Genomic DNA, 26042 nt, shown 5'->3' on the forward strand with positions numbered 1-26042 from the left:
TTTCCTGCCATTATTCCCCTAAAGTCAGCCTTTCTGTCAAAATAATCTTTTCTTTCTCCACTGAATAGATGTACTCTTTGTACTATTGTCCCTGAAATTCCTGCATGATTTTCTGTTTTTTTTAACTTTTTTTTTTTTTTTTTTTTTTTTTTTTTTTTTTAAATAATCTTTCAAAAACGTATATTGCTCCTTTCACATCACTCAGGGAACGGGACACCTCCAGAGGCAGTTTGGTTAGGGAGGCAGCAGTGGACTTTGTCCGCTATAAAAAAGATTATAGAGCCCAAGAAAATTGCACTTTTAACTTAAATATCACTGTCAGCAGCTTAAGATGAAGCTCAGCCCAAAGTCCAAACCCACCCATTGCTCAAAAGCTGCACTTAGACATTTGCTCACCTCTGTATCTCTGCAGAAGACCAGTAGTTTTCAGAAGTACTTCAGAGGAGAAAATAAATAAGAGTTATGAAAACTCAGGCTTTACTCTTTTCCTAGTAAAACTACACCCTCATTACATACTGCATTAACATATGTTATTTGTACAGAGTTTGACTGCCAAACTAACCAGAAGATATACTGAGAGAGAAGCCATGACTTTTTAGTTCACTAAACAGGGAAGGGAAATTTAAGTACTGGTATTATGCAGTACATACATATGGTACTCCGTATTAAGATTCAAAATAACTAATTGTATCCTGGAAATTGTTTCTAACTAGCCTTTAGTCTTGATAACCTAAGTTTTTGTTTCAGACCTGAAGATCTATGTAATTGTTTTGAACTAGATTAAACATCACAGAATCACAAGTGATGGATATCCCAACCCCCCCCCCCCCCTCCCCCCCATGGTCAAGTTCCCTGCTATAGGTTTATTTTTTATTTTTCTGACACTGTATTCTTAGAATGAAGGTCTGTTTATTTCTAGAACTGGCTGCATGAAAAGATAATTGTCACCCTCAGGGTGCTATTTTTATATTATATCCTTCTGATGATACCATCTTATGTATATTCTGAGACTACTGTAGTTACAAAAAGGCATTATTGGAGTGCTACATCAACTTTAATTTGCTTTCTTTTATTTTCTCACCTTCAACGTGTATAAGACCAAGTTAAGAGAGATGGAAAAATTCTTGTTTAGTATACCTTCTGACTTTCCTTCCGAGAAACAAAAAAACGGACACTATATTAGAATTGCCTTAGGTAAAGTGGTTAATGGATTTATCAGTTAGTTTGTATTCTATGTAGCACTGCTTTTAGTTTTAGTTTTTGTGTATCAGTATTTTTATAGTAGAATACATACTCTATGCAATGCATTACTATGAAGTCTATTCTAGATATAACTGAATAAAATAATATCCAATGTGAATAGCTCACACAACCGCATAGCTTTATTAGTGCAAACACTGAGTACTATAAAGAAATTAATTCTCCACAAGGGTATCTGTCTAGCCGTTCTCCTTTGAGTATACCAGGAAAACAGCTGTTAAAGCCAGGATAAAAAATATTCAACTAATTCACTTAATTAGCTTATTTCACTTAAACTAAAAGAGATTTTTTCTTGAATTCCACTTTAATATTTCATTATTACTGATGCTGTTATTTTTAAATTATTTCCTGAAAATGTAAAAAAAAAACCCAAAAAAAAAAAAACATCACAGTAAGTGAACAAGTTCTGTAATTTTATTTAGTGTTAGATATATTCAGTTTTCACACAGTACATATAGACTTCTTTCACTCCTAAGACAGAAAAAAGAAGCAGCTAACAGTTGCAGTCAAAGCAAAGCACATTTATAGTTTATCCCTGTGACCCTTCAAACAACCACAATAAAAGATTTAATAATTTAGTATATTACAGTATTCTTGTCTCTTTGCCTAAGTATGGCTGTGTTCTCCTTGTATCTGTAAGACTCAGCCAATTCCAGGTGCAGCTATTCCTCAATTACTGTCATCTGAGTAAGAAGAATTGTATGCAGCCTCAGCAAATAGTGTATCTATCTCAGCCATTTATATTTCTGGAAATGCTCAAAAGTAGAAGTTTCTTTGATAGCAAGAAAAGCAAAAATTATTTTAAATCACATTGTTATAGGGGCAGTCAGTGTACCATATATGTGGAAGCCATGTATATGTAATAAAAAATGTGATAAATAATAATAAAAAGCTGTATTTTTTTAAGTAATATTTTTTCCCCTGTCTCCAAACCGTTTCACTTTTACTTTTGGAAGAGAAGAAAAATAAGGATACAAGACAATTTTTGTACTGAGAGAATCACCACTTTCATGATTTCCCTTCATTTTATTAAGTTTTTACTATTGGTAATTACTGCATAGTAAAATTGGGAAAAATTACCAAGCAAGGCTTCTGTTTTGTGCTTACAACAGTTTTGTTATTTACTAGAGACTGGATTTTTTCCTGGAGTACAGGAAAAATTCCATTACAACTAATACAAAATGAGGGAAGAGACAGAGCCTGTCTTTGAACAATAAGGTATCATTGCAGCTTTGTAAAATTCTGAATTTAAAATAAGAGGGAGGCTTTATCTGACTGGCTAACTGCACATATTGCTAAGGCTGAAACTTTTCCTTAGTGTAGAATTAATGGAACATTTAAATCTCTACAGAAAATATGGAAAAACAAAACAAAAAACAAGTTAGAACTTTGTTTATTTTCAAATAGAAAAAAAAAAAAAAAAAGTTACCGAATATTGCATCTTTGTTGTTTTTGTTGTTGTTATTGTTGTTGTTCAGTGAGATGTTCATTAAAATGTGGTAATATTTTGTCTAAAGACAAAAGCAATGGCTGTATTCTGTGGTTCCATATGAGATCAGTTCTAAGAGTTCCCTGACATGTTTTAATACAACAAGCACCCACCCTGCATTAGAGTCAAAATTTTGATCAGAAATAATTAATTTTCTGCTTTAAGGTTGTTTATAGTTGTGCTATCTCTATTGCTACAAATACTTAACCAGGAAGAAGCTGAATATTTTAATTAATATTGGCTTTGCCACATAAGAAACTATTCCTTCTCTATATTATTTCAATTCAAGGAAAAAAGGACTACCTGCATTTGCAGTTTTTGAAGGAAAAGTCTATATTACTGTCTAAAATAGTCTCATGTTCTCAGAAAATTGCCAAAGTCTTAAAGAATTATGTCTATGATTCTACTCTATGACTCTGTGAAAGCCTGGAAATACTTGGATATCACACATTTTATGTATTCATTTAATGAATGTTCTACTAAGATTCCCAACTGTCATCTTTCAGATCTTTCATTGGTCACGAGAACAGCACCAATATGACTGAGCCAGAAGGGACAGGTACTAATGTCATAAGCTCCCACACTTAAGAACAACTTGATTAGAGCTAGCAGTGATGGCTTATTTATCTTTTCCAGCTAATGTCTATAGTAATAGTGATACTTTCACACCTTAGCAAAAGTAGCCACAAAAAGAAAAAATTGATATAGTTAAACATGACCATGAAGTTACATGCTTGTATACCAGTTCCCATGAATTCATACGATTTCTGAGCATCCTGCTGAGAGAATATTGGCCTACAATAATTAGTATTTTACGAAATAATTCCTAGTCCCAAGACCCATTCTAGATAGAATACACAAAACTGGAAGGAAGAGAGTTAGGTCAGAGATCTTGCTGGCAATGTGCCTTAACTGGGATGAACCCATAACTCTTCAGTAGCAGTACAAAAAGCTAATTTTAATTAGTACTAAATTGTTAAATTTAGCTAAGAGACAACTGATAATAGACAGTTATTATGCAGAGTAATCAGTACAAGAAAGACATAGACCTGTTGGAGTGCATCCAGAGGGCCACAAAAATGATCCATGGAATGGAAAACCTCTCCTATGAGGATGGGTTGAGAGAGCTTGGGCTGTTCATTCTGAAGAGAAGGCTGCGAGGTGATGTGAGAGTGGCCTTTCAGTACTTAAAGGGGAGCTACAGGAAAGAAGTGGACAGACTCTTTAGCAGGGTCAGTGGTGGTAGAACAAGGGGAAATGGTTTCAAGCTTAGGGAGGGTAGATATAGGTTAGATACAAGAAAAAGGACTTTTACAGTGAGGGTGATGAGGCACTAGATCAGGTTGCAGAGTGATGTGGTTGATGCCCATTTCTAGACACTTTCAAGGCAGGGCTGGATAAGGCCCTGGGCAACCTAATCTAGTTGTGGTGTCCCTGTGCATTGCAGGGGAGTTGGACTAATTGACCTTCAAATGTTTCTTTCAACACTAAGGAATTTATGATTCTATGATTATGATCTGAAGTATAATTCACTAATTTAAATAAATACTCAAAAAACATTAAAAGTAGAAAATAAGTTTGGATAATATGTGTTGTATATTTTCAACAGGAAAACCAGTGTCCACAATCTTCAAACATATATATCCTGATGGACTTACAGAGTGGTTCGTGAACAAAAATTAAAATTATATTGAAAGTGATGCAGTTAATAAAAAAAAAAACAACCTGTATTTAATATGATGCAACAATTTTTTCTCAGTTCATGCTTGTTTATTTTCCATTTACTTAGAGTACATTATGAGGAATCAATTAAATGATGATTTAGCCCTTGCAGGGAGTTAATGGATAGCAATTTTAAGACCTATTGCTCTGCTTCAAGTAACATCAAGTATCATATTCTCCCTACATAATTTTCGTCCTTCCTATCGCTTAAGCAGCCATTAGGAAGTGCCCCTGACGCTGTCTTATGCTGTGTATCTGCAGAATTCTACACCATATCTTCTGATGCAGATGTTTTACATTGGTTATCATAGAGTTTAAGAAAAAAGATAAAGCCATTACAGAAAGATAGTGTTGCTGCATTTGTGTAGGAACATGAACAAAAAAGAAAGCAAACAAATCAATGAGAGATACCAGATTCTAAACTGAAAAGCTACAAAAAGTCAGGACCAAAAAGTAGTAATAATATGCTAAAGAAGCACAGGATATGCATTCTGTCAAATTTAGCCTGGAATAATTGTATATATGAAGGGGATCAGTGTCTTAGAAACAGCTGTTATCTGAAGGAATATGTAAGCTGCACAGAAAAAAGATAAAATAAAATAATAATTTTAAAAAAAATCAGTAGTTAGAACAGTGATTATTAGATGTAAGTTGTGAAAAAGCACAATAAGCAACACTGGCTATGCAGCAGGACGGAGATACTGGGACATGTTATCTATACAGCACTGCTTTGGAATCTTAGCGCAACAATAAATGTCACATATGGCATCATCAACATGATGATACTATGGAACCTGACCTCTCTGAATATGAAGTTGTTGCACATTACATTGTAAGCATTTTGTGAGGTTTGCACTTTTCTTCTCCTGAACTGGGGAGGGCTTTATCTTCATCCAAGACTATGACTGGTAATATGAACAATGCAGAATGATTATAAATGGAAATATCTTCATTAAATGCCTCATCAGTGTTTCTTCCATTGCTAAGTTTGCAGTTATTTGCAATTCTATATAAGCACTCTATATGACCATTGTTAGATTTTTTCATATCAGAGCCAACTGCTAGCTTACTTTCTTTCATCCACAAAAATCTAAATTCTGATTCCTAACTCCTCTACCTATAATAAATATTTATACATGTATATACCTAAAATGAATATTAATTTTCTGTTTTGTAACTGTTTCAAAATTAAGTGAGCTCTTTAAAAATACATCTAGTGTGTGAATTGGGAAATTTTGCTTTGTCGTGCCTTGGCACAGGTGACAAGGACATGTGAGATCAGTGCAGTCTGCTGAGCCCTAGTTCATAATGCACATGGATATGTGGATTTCATGACCAGCAACTACTCTTGGCTTCCATATGACAACAGAAACAAGAAACGTCATTTTGGGAGATCATGATTTCCAGCTCCTCTAGTAGTCTGGAATAAAGATAAACATTTACTGTATTGGAAACATTAATTTATCTGAGATACAACAATAGAAAAACCTTTCAAGAATACTTTACTGTTTATAAATGTTTAGACTGGTACTTTCTGAGTGATAACTATTTAATTTCTGTGTGAAAAAAAGAGGATCTTTCACTAATAGGCTTCACACTGCATGGTGACATTTTAGGAAGTTGCTATATTAGTTCTATGATTCAGAGCTGTGAATTATTGATTCACCTACACTATTCTCCTTCAAACTGCTTAAATACTCAGCACTATACTGATGCAAATAGCTAATAAATAAGTAGAATGTGAAATGACTTTATTCAGCTTTTAAAGAATATCATAAAGTTTTAGTATAGCTTGTACTATTACTAGTGCTAGCCAGATAGTATATTTTGTTTGTAGCTTTCAAGCTTTATGCACCAGACTGACATCTCCAAATTAGTTTTGGCTTCATATTTCATGGGGATTAGACACTCATTTGTAAGGTAAAAAGGCTTCAATTCTTTCAGCAGTTCTTCACCAACTTTCCGTTCTCAAAACCCAATTCACTTTTCCAGAGATCAAAGCTTTCATTTCCTTCCCTTCATTTACTGTGAGATGTAACTCCTTTTAAATTTCCTTTTGTGTGAATTAGGAAATAGTGTGGCAATATGTAGAGCTGCAGCATGGAGGAAAAGATGGAGTCCTGTTTATTTTCCAGGAAAGCATTTGCTATTAAGATGAATAGCTTATATTGACAAGTGAGATAATGATAGACTTTCTAAAGCACAGACCCTGACATTAGCTTTTAAAGACATTTACAGTCTGCTGTAAAGTTTGGGAATGTTATACTGAGTATTACATGTATTTGACAAGTGCTGTAGAGTGTTCTATTCTATTAGCTTCAAAATATGGATTATCTGAAAGATTTTTATTGTGAAACATCCTGCTACAGTGGGAATATGTATATATATATATATATTAATCAAAAAGCTCAAAGAATTTTTGGTGAACTCATTCTGTTTGTTTGTGTTTTCTGGGCAAGGAAATTTACTTTTTTTCTTTTGCTGTCAGAACTATAATAGTTTGACTACTGAAAAACCAATGCAGTGTATGCAATACAAAGATAGCATTGAGATATTTCCCTGTTGTCCAACCTCACACAGAAAAACATGGCAAAAACAGTGATTAGTTACACCTGGACTGTTTTCTCTGAAGGTAGTCATTATGATGCAGCACACACTTAAGGCTTTTTCTGATAAGGAAGACAAAGCTCTTTTAAGTCACTAGGTCTTCCGTGTACTTCCTTTATATAAGAATTTTGAGTTATCTCTGAGACAAACTACATTTACAACCAAGAACTATTTATATTAAGCATTTTATTCACTATCCAAACTAGATAAATACATAAATAAATATAAATAAAAAGCCCTATTGTTTTACTGGAAATCAGGCTGAATAGCAAAAATAAAAGTCCAAAAATATCATTTTCTGATTTTAGTATATGAGCCTAAATGACTCTAGGGATCGTGGTGGCATCTTCTTTCTCCTGGAAATAGATATCACACTTCATAACCAGAAGCCATTTAACTAAACAGATGAATACAGACATACCTGCCCAATATGATGCATACTCACACCATGGAAACACTCAGAAAACATTAGCAATTCCTTTGTTCTAGCTTCTCAGAAAACTTGGATGTTAATTCAACAAAAATTGGCACTATGGGAACATCATGCCCAGGAGAGGAATGAACACTGATAAGAGCAGCTGATGAACTCCTGAGGGCAAGCAGGTTTTGTGCTAATCTCTCCTTTTGCTTTGCACTGGAATGACTGGGATGTGGCATTCCTGAAGTGGCCCAAAAAAGGCTTTGCAGCTTAGTGTCAGTCCTTGAGGCCTTGAGGAATGGCTGTGCAAGTCCAAGCACTCAGTATACTCCAGCCATTTCAATGACTGCAGTGCTGAACTACTTTTATCTTTACCCATTGCACAAAATGTTTAAGGTTTGCCTGTGACTGGAAAGGGGAAAAGAATTACCACATTCATAGATGGTAGGTGAACTAATTTTTTATTTCAGATTAAATGTTTTTTCCAGAAAACTTTCAGAATAGCTTTAAACAGATTGGAGGATGACCCGCTGGAGAGGAGCTCTGCAGAGAGGGACCTGGGTGTTCTGGTGGATGACAGGTTGGCTGTGAGCCAACTGTGTGCTCTGGTGGGCAAAAAGGCCAATGGCATACTGGTGCATTAAAAAGAGCGTGACCAGCAGGTCGAGGGAGATGGTCCTCCCCCTCTACTCTGGCCTCTTTTTAGCCTTGCAAAAAGAAGACTGAGAGGGGACCTGATCCAGGTCTATCAGTCTGAGGTGTGTGGGGCAAAGTGGCAAGGCCAGACTCTTTTCAGCAGTGTGTAGAGACAGGACAAGGGGAAATGGCCAGAAACTGGAGCATAGGAAGTTCTGCACGAATGTGTGCAAGAGCTTCTTTACGGTGAGGGTGACGGAGCACTGGAACAGACTGCCCAGGGGGGTTGAGGAGTCTCCTTCTCTGGAGATATTCAAAACCTGCCTGGATGCCTACCTGTGTGACCTGGTGTAGGGAACCTGCTTTGGCAGGGGTCTTGGACTCAATGATCTCTGTAGGTCCCTTCCAACCCCTACAGTTCTGTGATTCTGTGATTCTGTGAAAAGTTCACATCAGCTTACAGCTAAAGCCAAATATTGCAGTTATGATTCACAGAATCACAGAATCACAGAATTATCAAGGTTGGAAAAGACCTAGAAGATAATCCAGTCCAACCATCACCAATACTTCCCAGTTAAATCATATCCCCCAGCACAACATCCAAACGTTTCTTGAACACATTCATTTACACTTGGCCAAACTACATATCTTCTAAATGAAGTGATTCCACAGATAATTTCAATATGGCATGGCCCTACTTAAGTCTCATAAGAAATGTTATCTAAAATTTTCCATATTCTGGAAATTTCTTTCATTGGCATAATTCCAACCTGTAACTTCTCTTGTTCTTGGTCATTACCAAGCTTCTTCAAAGAGCACTCCACATGCTCCAAATATTATCTGTCTAAGGATGAAATGTAGCCTCAGAGTTGTAAGTCAAGGCTTTTTCTACTCTTCAAGCCCTCCTGTTCTATTAAACTGTAAGATTCTGATTTTTCCAGTGCACTCTAACAACCAGCCACAAAAAGGTATGCAATTATAGAGAGATTTACATTCCTGATTATAGAGAGGAAATATATGAAGAATTTTTGTTGAATGCTATTTTTTTCCAAAAGAATGATAGAATCCCTTTCTACTTGATATTATGATAATCATTAATTTTATGATCATATAAGGCATTTTGCATGTAAGATTCTTTTCACCGAACTTCTTAATGCTTGAGTACTGCAATTTTCAGTCTTAATGTAGCTTCAAGGTATTACAGTGGAATAAACCTGTATGATACACTTCATTGAGACAACATTATGTGCAATTGTTTTCTCCTCTTTTGGACTTTTTTCATTTCTAGTGGTTTTTTTTTTTGTTGTTTTGTTTTTTGCACCTGTGCAAGCAGAAAGCTAAGAAAATCTACATAAGATAGACACCTTACTGTTTTTATCTCACAGTTATATTTTAATTCCTGCTTTTATTTTCATGTTATTTGAAAAATGTCCATCCTCTGTGCTAATATCTCCTATTATTCTCCTATTATTTCTTTTTTATACCAGTCACTATTTTTTCATAAAGTCAAACAGAGATGCTCATCAGTTAAAGAAAAATTAATATGAATATGCATTGGGTGAAGTAACTTTAAAACTGAACAAAAAAGCAAACTGTAGAAGCCAATCTTACAGTAATTATATCATAACTGATCTCTGTCTCTTCATCACCACTCTAGCAAACCTTTCTGACATACACTCTTATGACAGATTTTGATAATATGGAATGCTCTGAACTACAAACATTTTCTGCTAACTGAAGGGCTGGAGAGAAATATGGGGTTTCACTACTGGCTCTGTAATCATTTAAGTATCTGTATTTGTAATTTGGATAATTTAATCTACATAGAATGCAGTATTTCAATATGCGGTATAGAAAGGATTTGGCAATAAAGGTACTATTTGTTCATGCTTTAAGTATTCATCAATGTTCACATAAAACAAACAAAAAAAAAACCACACACAATAAATGAAGGTGATCACTGTGTAAAATGATTTAGCTTCATGATTCATGGTCATGAACATTTCTCAGGAGCAAAGGACTAAATAAGTAAATAAATAAATAAGATAATAACTAAATCAATTTACACTTTGGAAAAATCCTACCTGTGTGGTTTAGAGCACTGCTTGCCTTAAATATTTTCTCAATTCTTATAGTTTGCTTGAAATCCATAAGGTGCTCTGGAATGGAGCCAGTATGGAAAGCAATGACATGCTCTGTAATAAACGTTCACAAAGTCTTCTACATATGCTGCTTTTGAGATATACTTTTAAATTTCTCCCACTGAGTCAGTACAAACTTATCTAATTGGTGATTTTGTGCAGACAAAAGGAGGGGAATGAGTATAGTGCTCCATGGCTGGTGCTGGCTCCCCAGCATCTGGCATCAGGGGCTCTCACATGTGTCGCAAGAGTCAGCAGGATTTTGATAAACAAGCTAATGAAAAATAATGATTCTTTGCCATGTGAATATTCTGAATCTGCATGACATTTTCCAGCATCAGAGAGAAAATATCTCTCAACACAATGTTTCGGTAATGCATCATAGTACAACTAAATTATTCTGAAAACGGTAAGAAAAGTTCTCTGAATATCATCCAGAAAACTGAAATAAGTTAAGACAACATTTCTGATTTTTTACCCTTTTCCTATAGAGCAGTGTAAACAAGAAGTAGATATACAGTTCATCAGGATATCAAAAGCTTTCAAAGAACAGCTGAAGAGCAGTGCTTGATTTGAGTATGTGAAACATGACAAACTATTCCATACAAATGCTTAAATAAAATGTATGTATCAACTCAAAAGACAGACTTTAAAATTAGGCCATGGCTGCCAAAGCATGCAATGACTGCAACTAGATATTTTTATGATACATTAAGCCAAAGCATTGAGACAAATTAAGAAAGTGAAAATACATCAGACTTACGTGAGACCACAAGCCTAGAATAGATATACATTAATGCAGCAAGGTTGTTTCACTAACAGATCTGTTAGACATCTGGAATATGAGTCAGTTTAACAAGGAATGAATATTAGTTAATTCTTATGCAGAAATATGTTTTAATTACTTCCTGAATTGATTATATATTCACCTGGAATTAAATTAGAATTATAAAATCATAGAATCATTACGGTTGGAAAAGACCTCTTAAGATCATCTAGTCCAACCAGCCACCTACCACAAAGATTTCTCCTCTAAACCATGTCCTTTAATCCTCCAAAGCAAATCAGAACCTAAAGGTTGGCCTCTCATTTTATTTCAGTCCCCCTAACACTACCTGCATGCAGTAGTAGAGTAGAGTGTTCAAAGCAGCTTGGACAGGCACTCCCTTATAGGGAGTCAGCATGAGATGGAGCTCAAGCCTTGCAAAAGAGCAATGGACAACAAACAAAGGCTGACCAGCAAAGGTCGCAAGTAATAACTTCATGATGGAGCCATAGTACAGTATAGTCTAATGTAAAAACTAGTAAACTCAATGACCTTGGGGAAGTATTTCATGGGTAACCCAGCAGCATATTCTCTATAATCAGCCTTCAAAAGGGTGTTTTAAATTTACACATAGAGCATCAGGAAAAGAAGTTCTAATGGGGAAATAAAGTCATCTTTGCCTTTTTACAAATAATTAATGAGTCAAGAAATATTCTCTCTATTAAGCAATGAGAATGCAACAATTATTTGTGACAGGATCACTGAAAAGATTTCATGAAATGTTTAGGCCACTCTTTCTCAACATTGAATCAAAAGAACTTTTCTATATCAGTTTGCAGCACAGGTCATGATGAATAATTTTTGAGATTTTGGTATGATTTTCTTAAGATATTTTATAAAAATGAGGTCAGTGATATATTGGCAATCTTCAGGTAGCACACTGTATGCTCACAGGGAGAACGATTCAAATCCAATAGTCCTTTCTTGCTTAAGCATACCAAGGGAGCTGACCCAATATCTTTTAATTAACTTCAGCAGGTTCATATCCAGAGCAGAAACCCAAACCTGCTATGACAGCTGACAAAGAGGAGTGGATAGAAGTGAATGAAGGATAATTTTGAAACATTGCAATTGCTTTTGATCAGAGATTCTCACAGAATGGTAGTTCACCAGAGTAAAACTGACACCAGAATTTGAGTTTTATATTTGCTATCAATGACAAAGAAGAATATAAAAGTTTTAAGATAAGTAATTCTCTACAGAATTTTTGGTTAAAACAAACAAACAAACAAATAAACAAAAACAACAATATTTTACTTAATATCGTTAAAACAGATCAGAAAAATACTGAGTTTAGTTATCTTACCCTGAGAGTGTTTTCTGCTCCTCCCAAACACATTCCAGTAACCTATTGGTACAAGTCATGTTTTAAAGTGCATTTAATAGCAATTTCTAAAATAATAATCATCACAGTACAAAAGGTTAATCCTTTGGGTATTAATTTAGCTTTATCACAAAGCAGACAGAGTGTCTGTATTCATCTCACTGCACTTAACCTATTAGCAAAATTAAGATCTCTACAGGAAAAATAGCTCTATTTCGAAACCAGATGCAAAAGTCCAATGTTTACCGTGACCACTTCAGAATGCAAAACAAGAATATGAATTTAACACTCAAAGAAAATGAATCCTCTGAATCTTCTGATGAATGCAGTCTCTCCACCTCTACTTCTATAAGTTATATAATCTACAAATTTATGTTGCAGTTTCACAGAATCACAGAATGTCAGGGACTAGAAGGGACCTCAATATATATATCATATACAAGCACACACACATATATCTACAGATGGTTCAATTTCACACGAAAACAGTCTCTGTTACTTAATCTACCAAAACTATCTATCTAATATATTGTTAAACTATAAATCTTTGCACAACATATTACAATTCAAAAAAGCTTAGTGTTTAATTAACTAAAACAGTTTTTCATCTGTAATTATATTTTTTTCTAAAGCTTTAAAAAGTCCATCCTTCTTCATAAAAAATAAAAGTATGAAAGAACTTGTCCCTTTCACTAAAACATAAAAAAAATATTTTTCCGTCATTTATTTAGCAAAGCAGAATGCTGTCCTTGTTTAGATGTGTTGCAACACATGCTGGTCACTGCAGAAGTGAGGATTTACCCAGCCGTTTGCTGCAAGGCTGTATTACAAATATGTGCAGGTTATCAAAGCCAAATTACTTCACTCAGACTAGCCAGAAACACTGTCTAAAATCACTATAAAACACTGACTGAATACTTCAAAAATCACTCTGTTTATTTATATGAAAAGCTATTATGTGAATAACAGGCTTATTCTAGCATTACCTCTTATTGAACATTCACAAACTTCTGAGATTTTTTATTAACATGTCCACAACTCATATGACATAAAAAGATAGGAAATATAAGAGCTGTTATGTAGAAATCATGATTAGTTACCTGTGTTAATGTGGTCATTTGGAATATGGTCAAATGTTAGACCTGCCACCGCTCCACCTTAGAAAATAGTGTTGCCATTAGCAATCCAGTGCAGCAGAAGGATGGTGACAATGTCTATGATACAATTATTAGGTTACTGATTACTCCAGACTTTGGCAAGATAATCCTTGGGGTATTAATTTTCTGCTCTGACTGTACAAAACAGATCCTAGTGCTTTACCCTTTTGAGGGCTGTCACTGTAATTACTCCATATGACACTACCAGTAAGGTTCTAAAATATTATAAGGATCAAATGGAATTCTGTTTTTATATGTATTGAAAGATGTACAGATTTATCTATAACTAAATGTACACAATGTGTGCCCCGGTGGCGCAGTGGTTAAAGACGCCGCCTTGCAACACTGGGGCCCGGAGTTCGAATCCCCCCTGTGGCGCAAGTGGTAGAAGTGCCGCTCTGCTACACAGAGGCTCGAATCCCGGGGGCTGGACTCGATGATCTCTAAGGTCCCTTCCAACCCGCACGAAACTATGAAACTATGAAACTATGAACAACATTCATCACAAACAGAAAGATTGAAACATTTATTCAAAAAATCATAGAATCATAGAATCAGAGGATGGCCTGGGATGAAAAGGACCATAATGATCATCTAGTTTCAACCCCTCGGATATTGAAAAACACTGATTTAACAAGTTTGATTGGCTAAATATTAATATTATTGGTTTTATTGTTTGTTTGTTTGTTTGTTTTAACTATAATCTAGAAAGAATCCAAAACAGATTGCTATACAAATTATTCTGATTCCAAGACAGCTTTAAAATCTGCGTTCAAATTTTTTCATAATAGTAGATATCTTGTTGCACTTAGTTGCAATGCTAAAGGTAAAAAAACACTATCAAGTGTAGAAACAATCAATGTAAGACATTCAATCTCCAAAGCTAGAAACTCCAAGCTAGGATAATACCTGCTGACTAGACAGTTAACCTTGAATCTGAGACATTTCTTTTATTTCTGGCTGTGACAATGATATCATTTTTCAGTGTTAGATTTCTTTGTGTGTAACAGGAAAGGGAAGAATAGAGAAGAAACACTTTCAAGAGGTCTTTGTCCAGATCTGTCATGATAGCACTAAATGAGATAATTAATCCTGGGAGAGAGGGTGGTATTGGCATGGATTAAAGGCTGTCTAGGAGCAAAAATTCAAAGTCAGAAGGAACATCTGGGTTTCCCTGAGATAAAGGTCAACAGTTACCAACTTAAAGTCTCAGAATGAGTGTATTAATTTATCTTCTTATCTTGATTTTTACCACCTTAACAGAGAGCAAAGAGGCAAAATTTGGAAATGTGACTGCATTACTGAGCAGGACTGGTAATGATTATATATCTCCATAGAAATGGCAAATAGGAAAATGAAATGTTCCAGATTAAATGTTAAATAAAAGAAATCGACTAGAGCATCATTTTATTTTACTTTATTTTTGAAAAGGAAGTTAGGTATCTCTACAAATTATAAGCAACAGCAGTAATAAAAGGAAATTATATGAGATGCTTGGAAATAAGATAATGAGCAATCAAGATACTACACTGATACCTCTATGTGAAGAAATCCTACAGAGTCATTTGGTTATTTTACCTGAACTAGCAATAAGACTTTCTTCTGGTGGAAGAAAGAGGAAATACAGAGAAAAACAGTGACACTGAGTGTAGACATGAACTTTTTTTACAAGAAGTAATAAGAACTGTGATAATATAGTGTACATATATTATAAATTATCGTATATACTTATATATATTTTTACATTGGTTGTGTTAGACATCTGTGCTTTTTACTGTAATTTCCACTGAATCAAATTTGGAAAAGTCATTTCATGTTCATAAAAATGTAAGCCTGAATGGAGTTTCACAGCCTCTTCTCTGACAGCTTTGAAAGATTTGTGCTGTTTTCAGGTTTCAGAGTCGCTCCTTCAGGTTCACCTACAGCTTAGAAGCTTCTGATAATACTATTCTTTTGTTCTTTGTGGCTCATCTGAGCTATTGCTTTTTTTTACACATCAGAAATTTGTTATGTTGATGAATGCAAGCACCAACTTTGATCTGTGGCCACTTTTTAAAGCAATCAGAAAAACACTTGATATCAGCAAATTAATAAGTGTTAACTAGCAATTTCTTCCTTGGATTTTTTCTTCTTTAAAATCAAAGCAGTTCCTTACAGAAATAGCCTCTCCTGGTTATGATTTTTTTTTTCCTTTTTTCTTTCTTTTTTTTTTTTTTTTTTTTTTTCCTTTTAAAAAAAAAATCATTACAATTTACACTTGTACCTTGTCATTGCACATTTCCAGCAACACTGGAATCTCATTAAAAAGAAAGGTATGAATATACCTGCAAAGTAATTTGTTCTTACCCTAGCTTGCAGTGTCTTGGAGTGGCATTTATTTAACCAAACATAGCTATCTACAAGGCTTGCATCTAAGCAGTGAAATGTCTGCTCCTTTGTATTCAAGGGAGAAAAAGAAGACACTTCTTAGGTGGGAATAATATCATATCAAAGAAGACATACAAGTTCCATCAAATGCATCCAGCTGTAAAAGCAGCTATTCATCTCCCTTGACTATAAAGGGAATCTGATTAGCAATGTCTGGTTGGGTCGGACATTGATGTCTATACTGCGTGTTTGAGATCAGGTGAGATAATTCCTTGATTTCTACTTTCCTTTCACCTCTGGGCTCCTTCATTTGAGTATCAGTTCAACATATCACCTGTATCTCTGCAAGGATTCCAAATCCTTGGTATTCCTCCCTGAATTTCATATTACTTACATTTCAAGTACTGGTTGAAGACTCTAAAAAGTAAGTCTGGCCCTATGGAATAAAGAATAATTCCCTCTCAATATTCACTGAACAAAATGAATACCACATACAAAATATAGTATCTGACATAGTAGAAACGATATAGTTATGCCTGGTTGGCCATGAGCTCTGACACTAAAGTGGTACTTTAGCAATCAGAAAAACACTTTAATACCTGAGTGGCATTACTCTGCTCCATATGTCTGTCAAGTTCTCTGAAGGAAAAGAGTTCTCAGTGCCTTCAAACTATGATTTTAGCCTTCCAGTACCTGATGGGTGCCTACAGGAAATATAGGGAGGGATTTTTCAAAAGAGCATTTAGTGACAGTTGAGGAAGAGGGTAGAATTAGACTAGATATTAGGAAGAAATTCTTTACTGTGGTGGTGATGACACTGGAACGGTTTGTCCAGTGAGGCTGTGAATGCCTCCTCTCTGGAAGCATTCAAGGCCAGGCTGGATGGGTATAGAGAGAGGTGTCCCTTCCTATTGCAGGGGGGTTGGAACTAGTTGATCTTAAAGATCCCTTCCAACCCAAAGAGAATCACAGAATCACAGAATGGCCCAGGTTGGAAGGGACCTCAAGGATCATGAACCAACCCCACTGCCAGGCACAGCCACCAACCTCCCCATTTACTAGACCAGGTTGCCCAGGGCCCCATCCAACTTAGCCTTGAACACCTCCAGGGATGGGACTTGCACAATCTCTCTGAACACCCTGTTCCAACACCTCACCACTCTTATAGTAAAGAACTTCCCCCCTGATATCCAGCCTAAATCTTCCCTCCAACTTAAAAACATTTCCCCTTGTCCTGCTGTTATCCACACTTTCACAGAGCTTACTCCCTTCCTGTTTATAGGCTCCCTTCAGGTACTGAAAGGCTGCAATTAAGTCATTCCACAGCCTTCTCTTCTCCAGGCTGAACAAGCTGAGCTCCCTCAGCCTGTCTTCACAGGGGAGGTGCTCTGATCACTTTTGTGGCTCTCCTCTGGACCCTATTCAACAGCTCTATGCCTTTCTTGTACTGGGGTCTCCATACCTGGACACAGTACTCCAGATGGGGTCTCACAAAAGCAAAGAGGGACAATCACCTTCCATGAATGTCATCCATTCAGAGATACCCATTGAATATGTTAAATACACTACTATATTTCTAACTTTAAATAGCTGCAAAGTAGCTGCAAATTTATCTGCGAACCTGACTAACTCTTGTATCAATAATTTTCAAACTGACAATTTAAAATAAGTGAACATTTTTTAGATCAAATAAAACTGAACATTCCTTAAATATCTTATTACAATAAATTGCAAACTGAACTAAGTTTTATATTTTGAAAGAAAATTGGACCAGAGTAAAACATCCAGATGCACAAGGTCTTTGTATGTTATCAACAGTGTGTCTACAGGACATGTCACAGGCCACTTGTTTTACATAATGGGACAGAAAAGACAGATAGCACTAGAAAGGCAAATCATTCATTACTGTATTTTATATTTTTTTACTTAATTGCCCTCATTGTAAAGATTCTAATGTTCTTTTCTTGCATACACAAAATAATACCTCATTTTTTAATGCTATTTTTATTATTTTTTAAAACCAAAATAAGTAGAGATGGAAGAATATCTTGCATGTGTTTCTCTCTCTGTGTGTACTTATCCTCTGCTTGAATCTGTATGCATGTAGGTAAGCATGCATTAATTCTGTAAGGTTAAATACACTCTGTAACATTCAGCCATGCTATAGATTCCAAACCTTTCTTAGGTTCTCAGATATGAGAACAGACAGGTGAAAATGTTACTGTTCCTTTCAAAGATATAAAAACCTCTGGATTTGTGTTTTCACATTATCCAATACTTAAAATGTGGCATGAGCAGTGGGAAGGTACATAAGAAAATAATGACACTGATAATCTGTTCCTTAGTAGATATTTTCCTGCTCTCTAATAGTGACTGGGTTAATTTTTTTAAAATTCAAAACTTAATATTATTCCAAAATAGGTACTTTTGTATATATACAATTACACAATTCCCTTTTTAATTATTTACATCTTGTCTTGATGATACACACTAGCAGTGTGTTCACAGAATTAGATATTTCACAAAAATTAAAAAACTGAGTAACGATCAGTTACTCTGAAGTCTGAAATATTTCATTGGAAGTATTGTCCTGTATGAGATGGAAAACAAAAACTTTTCTTTCTGTTCCAGTTGTCTACTAAGATCAACTGTGAGAGACAGTATTCTCCCCCTTGTTTTAATCTCTGTAGCTCTTTTGCTCTCTATCCCATTCTTTATTCAAACAAGCTTTGATGATTTTTTACCACAGTTTTACTAAGAGTAGATTCTGAAATTCAATTCTCCAAATTCAATAAAGGCTCTGCTTACAGACACAATGCAAACAAGCTAACCTCCCTGGAGAGCTTCCATGTACTGATGTCCAGCTTGGAATAAATGAGATAAAATGATAAAAACAGCAGAACTGACTGAAATTCTAAAAGCTGTCTTTCTTTCAGAGCATGATGCCTTCCTTCACAACTCCCACCTTATGTCTCTTTATTCCCATACATTTTAACATCTGAAAGATTGTACAGTGTTAGCAATTTCAATGAAATTGAACAATATGCCATCTCAGTAACCTATTACTTTATACACAGAACAGTTGAGGAGAAAACAAAAAAAGAAAAAGAAAGAAAAGAAAGAAATGAAATGTAGCTTCTTTTTTTTTTTTTTTTTTTTTTTTTTTTTTTGGCAGAATCATTATTATATCCATTCATTGAGCTGACTACAGTCATAATAAATACACTTTCACACTAGGGAAGGTTATATATCCTTCCAAAATGAACAACAGAGACTTGTGATTGTCAAGTTCCAAAAGCTTTAATTATCTATTTGTTGTAAATTCATGGAAGAAATGAATATAAAGCTGATCTTTTGAAAATGGTAATACATTATCTTTATTACTGTGCATTAACAAACTTAGATTAATTCATGTGGGATGATACATTTTCAATAAATATGTCAACTGTATTGTGACTTTCTATTCACATTCACCACAATAATATCAGTTTGCTCTTTTCGTTTCTGTTGTAAAACCTCACTAGACTGTCTTGATATTGACAAAAAAATATCTGGTCAGAACTCAGCAGCACTGCCTGTTTTATAAAGGATTTTCAAGATGATTTGAAATATATTCATGTCTTAAGACAGATTTATTCATACCAGGGTGCTGCTCTTTAATTAATTAAATGGAGAACTAACCATGCTTCTTTATCAGAATGCCAAGTACTTTCTATCCAATGTTAGAAAAGTCATAATCATTTAGCTACCCTTTTTAAGCATGAGGGCAACACTGTCACAAACATACTGGCACAATACAAAAGGATGTAAGGAAAATATTGGATCTTCAGGGGGGAAAAAAAAAAAAAAAGGGGGGGGGGGGGAAGGTGTAAAAATATGTTAATCAGAAAGCAAAGAAATTGAATGCCAAATGCTTTTCTCATGTTTAATCTTCAATATACATGTTAACCTTCAATGCACAATCATTCCTGACAAATTTACAGAAGACGTGCAGTGCATGCAGTTAATGCTGTAGATATCTGTAAAGTGGATATACAGATGTTTTCTTCAATACTTTCTCTATTCACAAGATCGCTTAATAGAGACTGCTTTTGTCTATTCAGTTATACATAACTGTTTACTTTTGCCAACAGTATCATTCATTGCCCATACTGTGAGGCCATTTTTCCCCATGTCATGAAAATAGATAGACAGATAGATAGATAGATAGATAGATAGATAGATAGATAGATAGATAGATAGATAGGTCCATCAATCCATCATTTGATTTTTATTTCCCATAGCCCAAATATAATAGGGGAACTAAAATAACCTAACATGGTCAGAATATTCTTCTAGAAAACAGGCAGTTAGATCTTGATTCCTCCAAAAAAAAGTCATACACTTCTTTTGTCATGGTTGCTGTCTGATATAATGAAAGTTTAGTCCCAGGTTACGGAAAATTAGCAGGGTAAAACTGTACTTATATCCTGTACAGCTTAGCAAGGAACAAGAGATTTCCTAGAGGACTGTCCTCCACTCTGCTCCATTGGCTTTATAAGTGTAATGGCACTGAAGCCTGGGATATCACTGGAAATTAATTTTGCAAACCAGTACAGACCATTTAATGATGAAAACTTCAGTAGTTCTACAGCAGCTGATGGCTGTACTAATAAGAAAAGTTCAAAAAGACCATCTCAGTGCCCAGCCTGGAGTTGGTTTGTTTATAAGGTACTTGTATCCTGTGCTGGCAGCTCCAATAGTGGAACTGCAAAGCAATGTTAGGGAAAGTTCCAGATAATATACCCCGATTCTTACCAGAAATTAACTGCTCAAGCCTAGTGTCGAAATTAGAATCATCACAAAGAATTTTGTTAGCTTGAGACAGATTACATGTATATATTTCTTCCTAATTGCCCATATTATTAGTCATTTCTAGTTTTTAACCGATGTAAAATAAAACTGTAGCAGCCTGTGAAAGACAGAACTGGTTTTCTTTTGTTGTCTCAAAGCTTGCTTCATGAGGCCTTCCTGATGATGAGACTCTGACTGACAACTGATAAGTATCCTGAAGGACGGATGGTGGGTGTCATTGTGCCATAGTGTTTCTGCTTACGACCGCAAAGATAAGCAGAAATGGGAAGAGCAGTCTTTCTCAGGGGTGCTGCTCGAAGGAGTGGACCACTGCAGAAGGCGATAACGCTTGTGTCCGGCAACAGAGACCCCCCTCTTCCTTCCTTGCTGGCCCATCTGTGGCCAGGAATGTCACAAAAGCTGGTTGTAAATCATCTTTCGAGAAGTGTTTAAGTTTGGTATTTCCCCCAAAAATGCTGAGCTGCAATTCTCAGACTTCGAAGAGGAAAAATTCCCACCGAAATGGGGGATAAAAGGCCCTCGCTAAACTGGGGACTTTGGAGACAAACTCCCAAAGACACCTTTGACGGAGAATTCCCTGAGGGGAAAACCTCGTCGGAAGAACCCCCGGGACCGGCTTGCTGCGGAGCTCCCTGGCTGTCTCCCATCCCCCGCGGTGATCAGACGAGTTCCTGAGATCAACGGATTGTGTACCTCGCTGGACCCACGGTGGTGACTATATCTCTTTTGCTATCTGCAAAGACTCCTTGCTTATATTTCCTACTTTCCCTATCGCCTACCTTCCCTTCCCCGTCTCCCAAAAAAACACCTAGGACTTTAATAAACTGGTTGGACCAACATTTGAACCGTTGCTTCTTAATCTCACGCCGGGTATATACACAAAAGAACCTTGCCTCCCTCCTGTAAATTGGAGCGAGACATTTTTATTGGCGTAGTCGGCAGGATGCCCGCCGTGAGGGTGTTGTCCTTCCAAAAACTCCAAAATTTTTCTGTATGTACCTCCTGGAGTTGCAAGGACCGATAATTTTGGTAACTTAGATGTGAGCACCTCTCCAGGAAGACCGCTCCATATTCTGAAACTTTACTGCTTATGTGTTTACCTCTCGGGGACGTATGAATTAATTTTGACTATTTGCTCTTGTTTTATACGTGTGTGCCTCCTCGGGAAGACTATTTCGCATTTTTGTGGTTTAAGTAACTTGTAACGTATTTTGGAATTTGAAAGTTTTGTGTGTGCGCCTCTTGGGGAAGTGAGGAAGTAATTTTTTGACGTTTGTGCTTCTGCAAGAAGTTTATTCCTTTCTGAGAAACCTAGAAGTGTTTTGAAACTTGTGTGGCTTTAAGCTTGAAGTTTTCCTGGCCTGACAGGGTAGCCAGGAGCGATTTAGGTGTTTACACTTTCTTTGTAAGTGTTGATTGGGCTTCTTTGTCTTTTGTGAAAGGGAGGAATGATTGTAGCATTTGCATTTGTTTGATAGGTGTGTGTCTCCCTGGGGAAGGGTAAGGAGTTAAGTGTACCTTCTCTTCCCTTAGTGTAGATCTTTTAGGGTATTGAGAAATGAGTGGAAGTATTGCCACTATGAAAAGTGAAAATGTGCTATTTGACCTTTTAGAAAAGCATGGTGCTCGGCCCTCTTTATCAGGGGTGGATTGGGCACGACAAAACTGGTATAACTTGCAGAGTGTTTCCGACCGCATTCGTGTTTTACAATATGAGGCTCATACTGGAGCCGGGAAAGGAAAATCGTTTATTTGTGCGGTACTCGGTGCTGCTTTAAAAGCTGCCGTGGAGTTCCGAGATGAAAAGCATTCGGCAGAAACCCAAACCATACAAGCATTACAGGAATCAGTTAAAGTAATGCAAGAATTGGTAAAAACTCTGCAAAATCAAATAGTGAACCTTGAGGAACAATTACAAAGAGAGCAACATAATACAGTTTTGTTGCAAATGGCTTTTAAGGAACTATTAACATATAAGAATACTAGCAATACTGCTGTCCATAATTTGCCTCAAGAAAAAACTTTTCCTCAGAAGGAACTACAAGGAATAAAGGAAGGGCTTGGCAAATTAGAGGACTCGCCAGCCCAATTGCGTCCTTTGATAAAAACTGAATATACATTTGATAACAGTGAGGATCTGGATCCTCAAATGAACGTTAAAGAAATTCCTTTTTCTGCCACTGAATTAGCAAAACTGAAAAAGGATTTTAGCCGCTCTCCAAAGGAGTCAGAGACGGAATATGTGTGGAGGGTTAGTGTCACTGGTGGAGACCAAATACTGTTAACTGAAAAGGAAGCTGAAGGTTATTGGGGGCCTGGAGTATTTTTAACTACTGGTAACAACCGTGCTCCTTGGTCCCTAACACAAAGGGCTGCCTATTGGGCAGGTGGTCTTAACCCTTTAGAAAGGGGAGACCCTCTTGCTATTAATGGGACAGCTGATCAATTAGTGGAAAGTGTTCAAAAAGCTGCTTGTCTGCAAATGATGTATGATAGAAAGTTGCAGCCACATCATGAATCACCTATGATGATGCCTGTTGATCCTGAACGGATGACTCCTTTAATCAGGGGGCTTCCAGAATCACTGAAACCTATAGGCATACAACTGCAAGGAAAGGTACAGGCTGTGCCTCAGGGAGAAAGAACCCGGGCAGCATTAGGAGTTGTAACCTCTAACCATCTGCAGTCGGGATATAAAGTATGGACATGGGGGGAGGTTGCCCAAGAGTTGATTAATTATGAAAGGAAATATGGGCCTGTGGCATCTTCCAGTATATCTGAACCAGAGGAAGTAAGGCTCGCAGCAACCACCCTTGCTCCTAGGCCACCTAGTCCAAAGCTCAGTGGAACTGGAAGGGTCTCATTGCCAGTAAGAACGGGTAGGCGAAATATTGATCATAAACGTAATTGTCTCTGGACACGGGGCTGGCAAAAGGGTGTTCCACGAGATTTGATGAATGGATTACCCACAGTCAGGTTAGAGAAATTAGTTAACTTGTGGCCAGAACAAAAGCTCAAGGAAAGCTGATGCTTTCGCCCCCTCCCCCAGATGAGTGGGAGGTGGGGGGGGGGAAGGCAGTGAAGGGTGGATGTTTGTTAACATCTTCTGTCCCAAGGCCTCCCCGCTTCTGCCAGTTGCCCCTGTGAGTCACGATCCAGTTGCTGATAAGCTAGGGAAACACTGACTCAGCTAACATGAGGCGTTTCCCTAACCTTAATGAAATCCCTTAACAAATATCCTTAGAAGGCTAAGGACACCCCGAAAAAGGAATGTAAAATATACTCCTCGATGGATTGTTCTCTCATTTTTTAATTGTATTAACAAAGCCCCAAATAGGGCAAGTTGTTGTCTTATTTTTCAGAAGATCCCTGTGGGACCTTTACTGAACATAGAATGACTGATAACTGACTTTAACCATTTGTGTTTTGTGACAGAAAAGTTGAAGATGTGATCGTGCTAGAATTCTGAATATACCTCTTGATTACATATTTTGGTTGCAATAGTATTACATTTTTGTTTGTTGTGGTTGTGGACTGTGATTAATATCAGTCCTTGGATCTGTTAAAACTTCACAATTTGGTTCATAGTTTCTTTTTCAGGTCATTCTGGATTTCTGGTACTTTCTGCACAGTGATAACCATTCCTTCTGATCCCTTCTTTTACCCCTTTTTTTTGTCAAAGTGATTATGATTTGCATGTAACTCCTCCATAGTGTTTCCAAATTCCTAACAAATTGGGAAATGAGCCAAGGAACCCATCTAATATCTGTTAGATGTGGTCACAAAAAACAAATCTATTATAAAGCACTTTGCACTGATGTTTTTCAGTGTCACATCAGTCTAGGAGTTCCATACAAAACATGGTTGTTGAAGAGATGTGTATGTTTCTGGAATTATCCCTCTTATGGTTTATACTATGGGGTATCCTACACATACACTGTCCTGTGAAAAGTTCGGTAGACTATAACAGTACTCTAACTTGCCAAACTAGTATTTATATCTCTCAGCAATTGAACTGCTTTGGAAATGCTCAAGTGGACAGCAGCTGACACAAATACCCCTATTTATTTGTTTTACTTGTTTATTTGATACTATTAGTTATTGTAACTGTCTTTGTGATTGTTAAATGTTTATGGTATATATAAGCATGGATTGCTAAAGGAAAGTTATATGGTATTAAGGGTGTTAATTTCTATTTTAAAGAGATCTGATATAGTGGTTTCTTTGGTGGTTTGCTAAAATACATGCCTGTATACTGAATGTAATTATGACCTTACGAGTAACCTTATGTTTAATGTGTTATCAATCAAGGTTTTGATTGAATGATGATTATGTTAACATTTAATTCCCCCATATCACCCATCCCTCTTTTTCCTTATGCTTACTTTTTTTTTCCTTTCCTCACCACCGTGAATGGTCATTTGCACATCAATTTCAAGCAACCTTTGAGCCACGGGGTGGTGTGAAAGACAGAACTGGTTTTCTTTTTGTTGTCTCAAAGCTTGCTTCATGAGGCCTTTCTGATGATAAGACTGGCGACTGCTAACTATCTAGGAGGGTGAATGGTGGGTGTTGTTGTGCCACAGTACTTCTGCTTATGATTACAAAGATAAGCAGAAGCAGAATGAGCATTCTTTCTCAGGGGTGCTGCTCGAAGGAGTGGACCACTGCAGAAGGCGATAACGCTTGTGTCCGGCAACAGAGACCCCCTCTTCCTTCCTTGCTGGCCCATCTGTGGCCAGGAATGTCACAAAAGCTGGTTGTAAATCATCTTTTGAGAAGTGTTTGCCTGTTTGTTCAGAAGTTTGGTATTTCCCCCAAAAATGCTGAGCTGCAATTCTCAGACTTCGAAGAGGAAAATTCCCACCGAAATGGGGGATAAAAGGCCCTCGCTAAACTGGGGACTTTGGAGACAAACTCCCAAAGACACCTTTGACAGAGAATTCCCTGAGGGGAAAACTTTGTCGGAAGAACCCCGGGACCGGCTTGCTGCGGAGCTCCCTGGCTGTCTCCCATCCCCCGCGGCGATCAGACGAGTTCCTGAGATCAACGAACCTACGGTGTGCCTCGCTGGACCCACGGTGGTGACTATCTCTTTTGCTCTCTGCAAAGACTCCTTGCTTATATTTCCTACTTTCCCTATCGCCTACCTTCCCTTCCCCGTCTCCCTAAAAACGCCTAGGACTTTAATAAACTGGTTGGACCAACATTTGAACCGTTGCTTCTTAATCTCACGCCGGG

The 26042-nt window shown here is 36.7% G+C and overlaps 2 protein-coding genes across 11 annotated transcripts in view; one reads left to right on the top strand and one right to left on the bottom strand.

Annotated features, from left to right (window-relative positions):
* Nucleotides 1-26042, bottom strand: part of CNTN5 (contactin 5) — a 538457-nt gene that overhangs the window by 417304 nt on the left and 95111 nt on the right. The gene's annotated exons all lie outside the window — the stretch shown is intronic.
* Nucleotides 19124-26010, top strand: LOC146762841 (uncharacterized). The gene has a single exon (XM_085508939.1). The coding sequence runs from the start codon at nt 22360-22362 to the stop codon at nt 23827-23829; it is 1470 nt and encodes a 489-aa protein (XP_085365065.1). The 5' UTR covers nt 19124-22359; the 3' UTR covers nt 23830-26010.

The sequence above is a fragment of the Coturnix japonica genome, chromosome 1 (assembly GCF_054131305.1).
Source record: "Coturnix japonica strain WE chromosome 1, WE-NBRP24, whole genome shotgun sequence".
NCBI classification, from domain to species: Eukaryota; Metazoa; Chordata; class Aves; order Galliformes; family Phasianidae; genus Coturnix; species Coturnix japonica.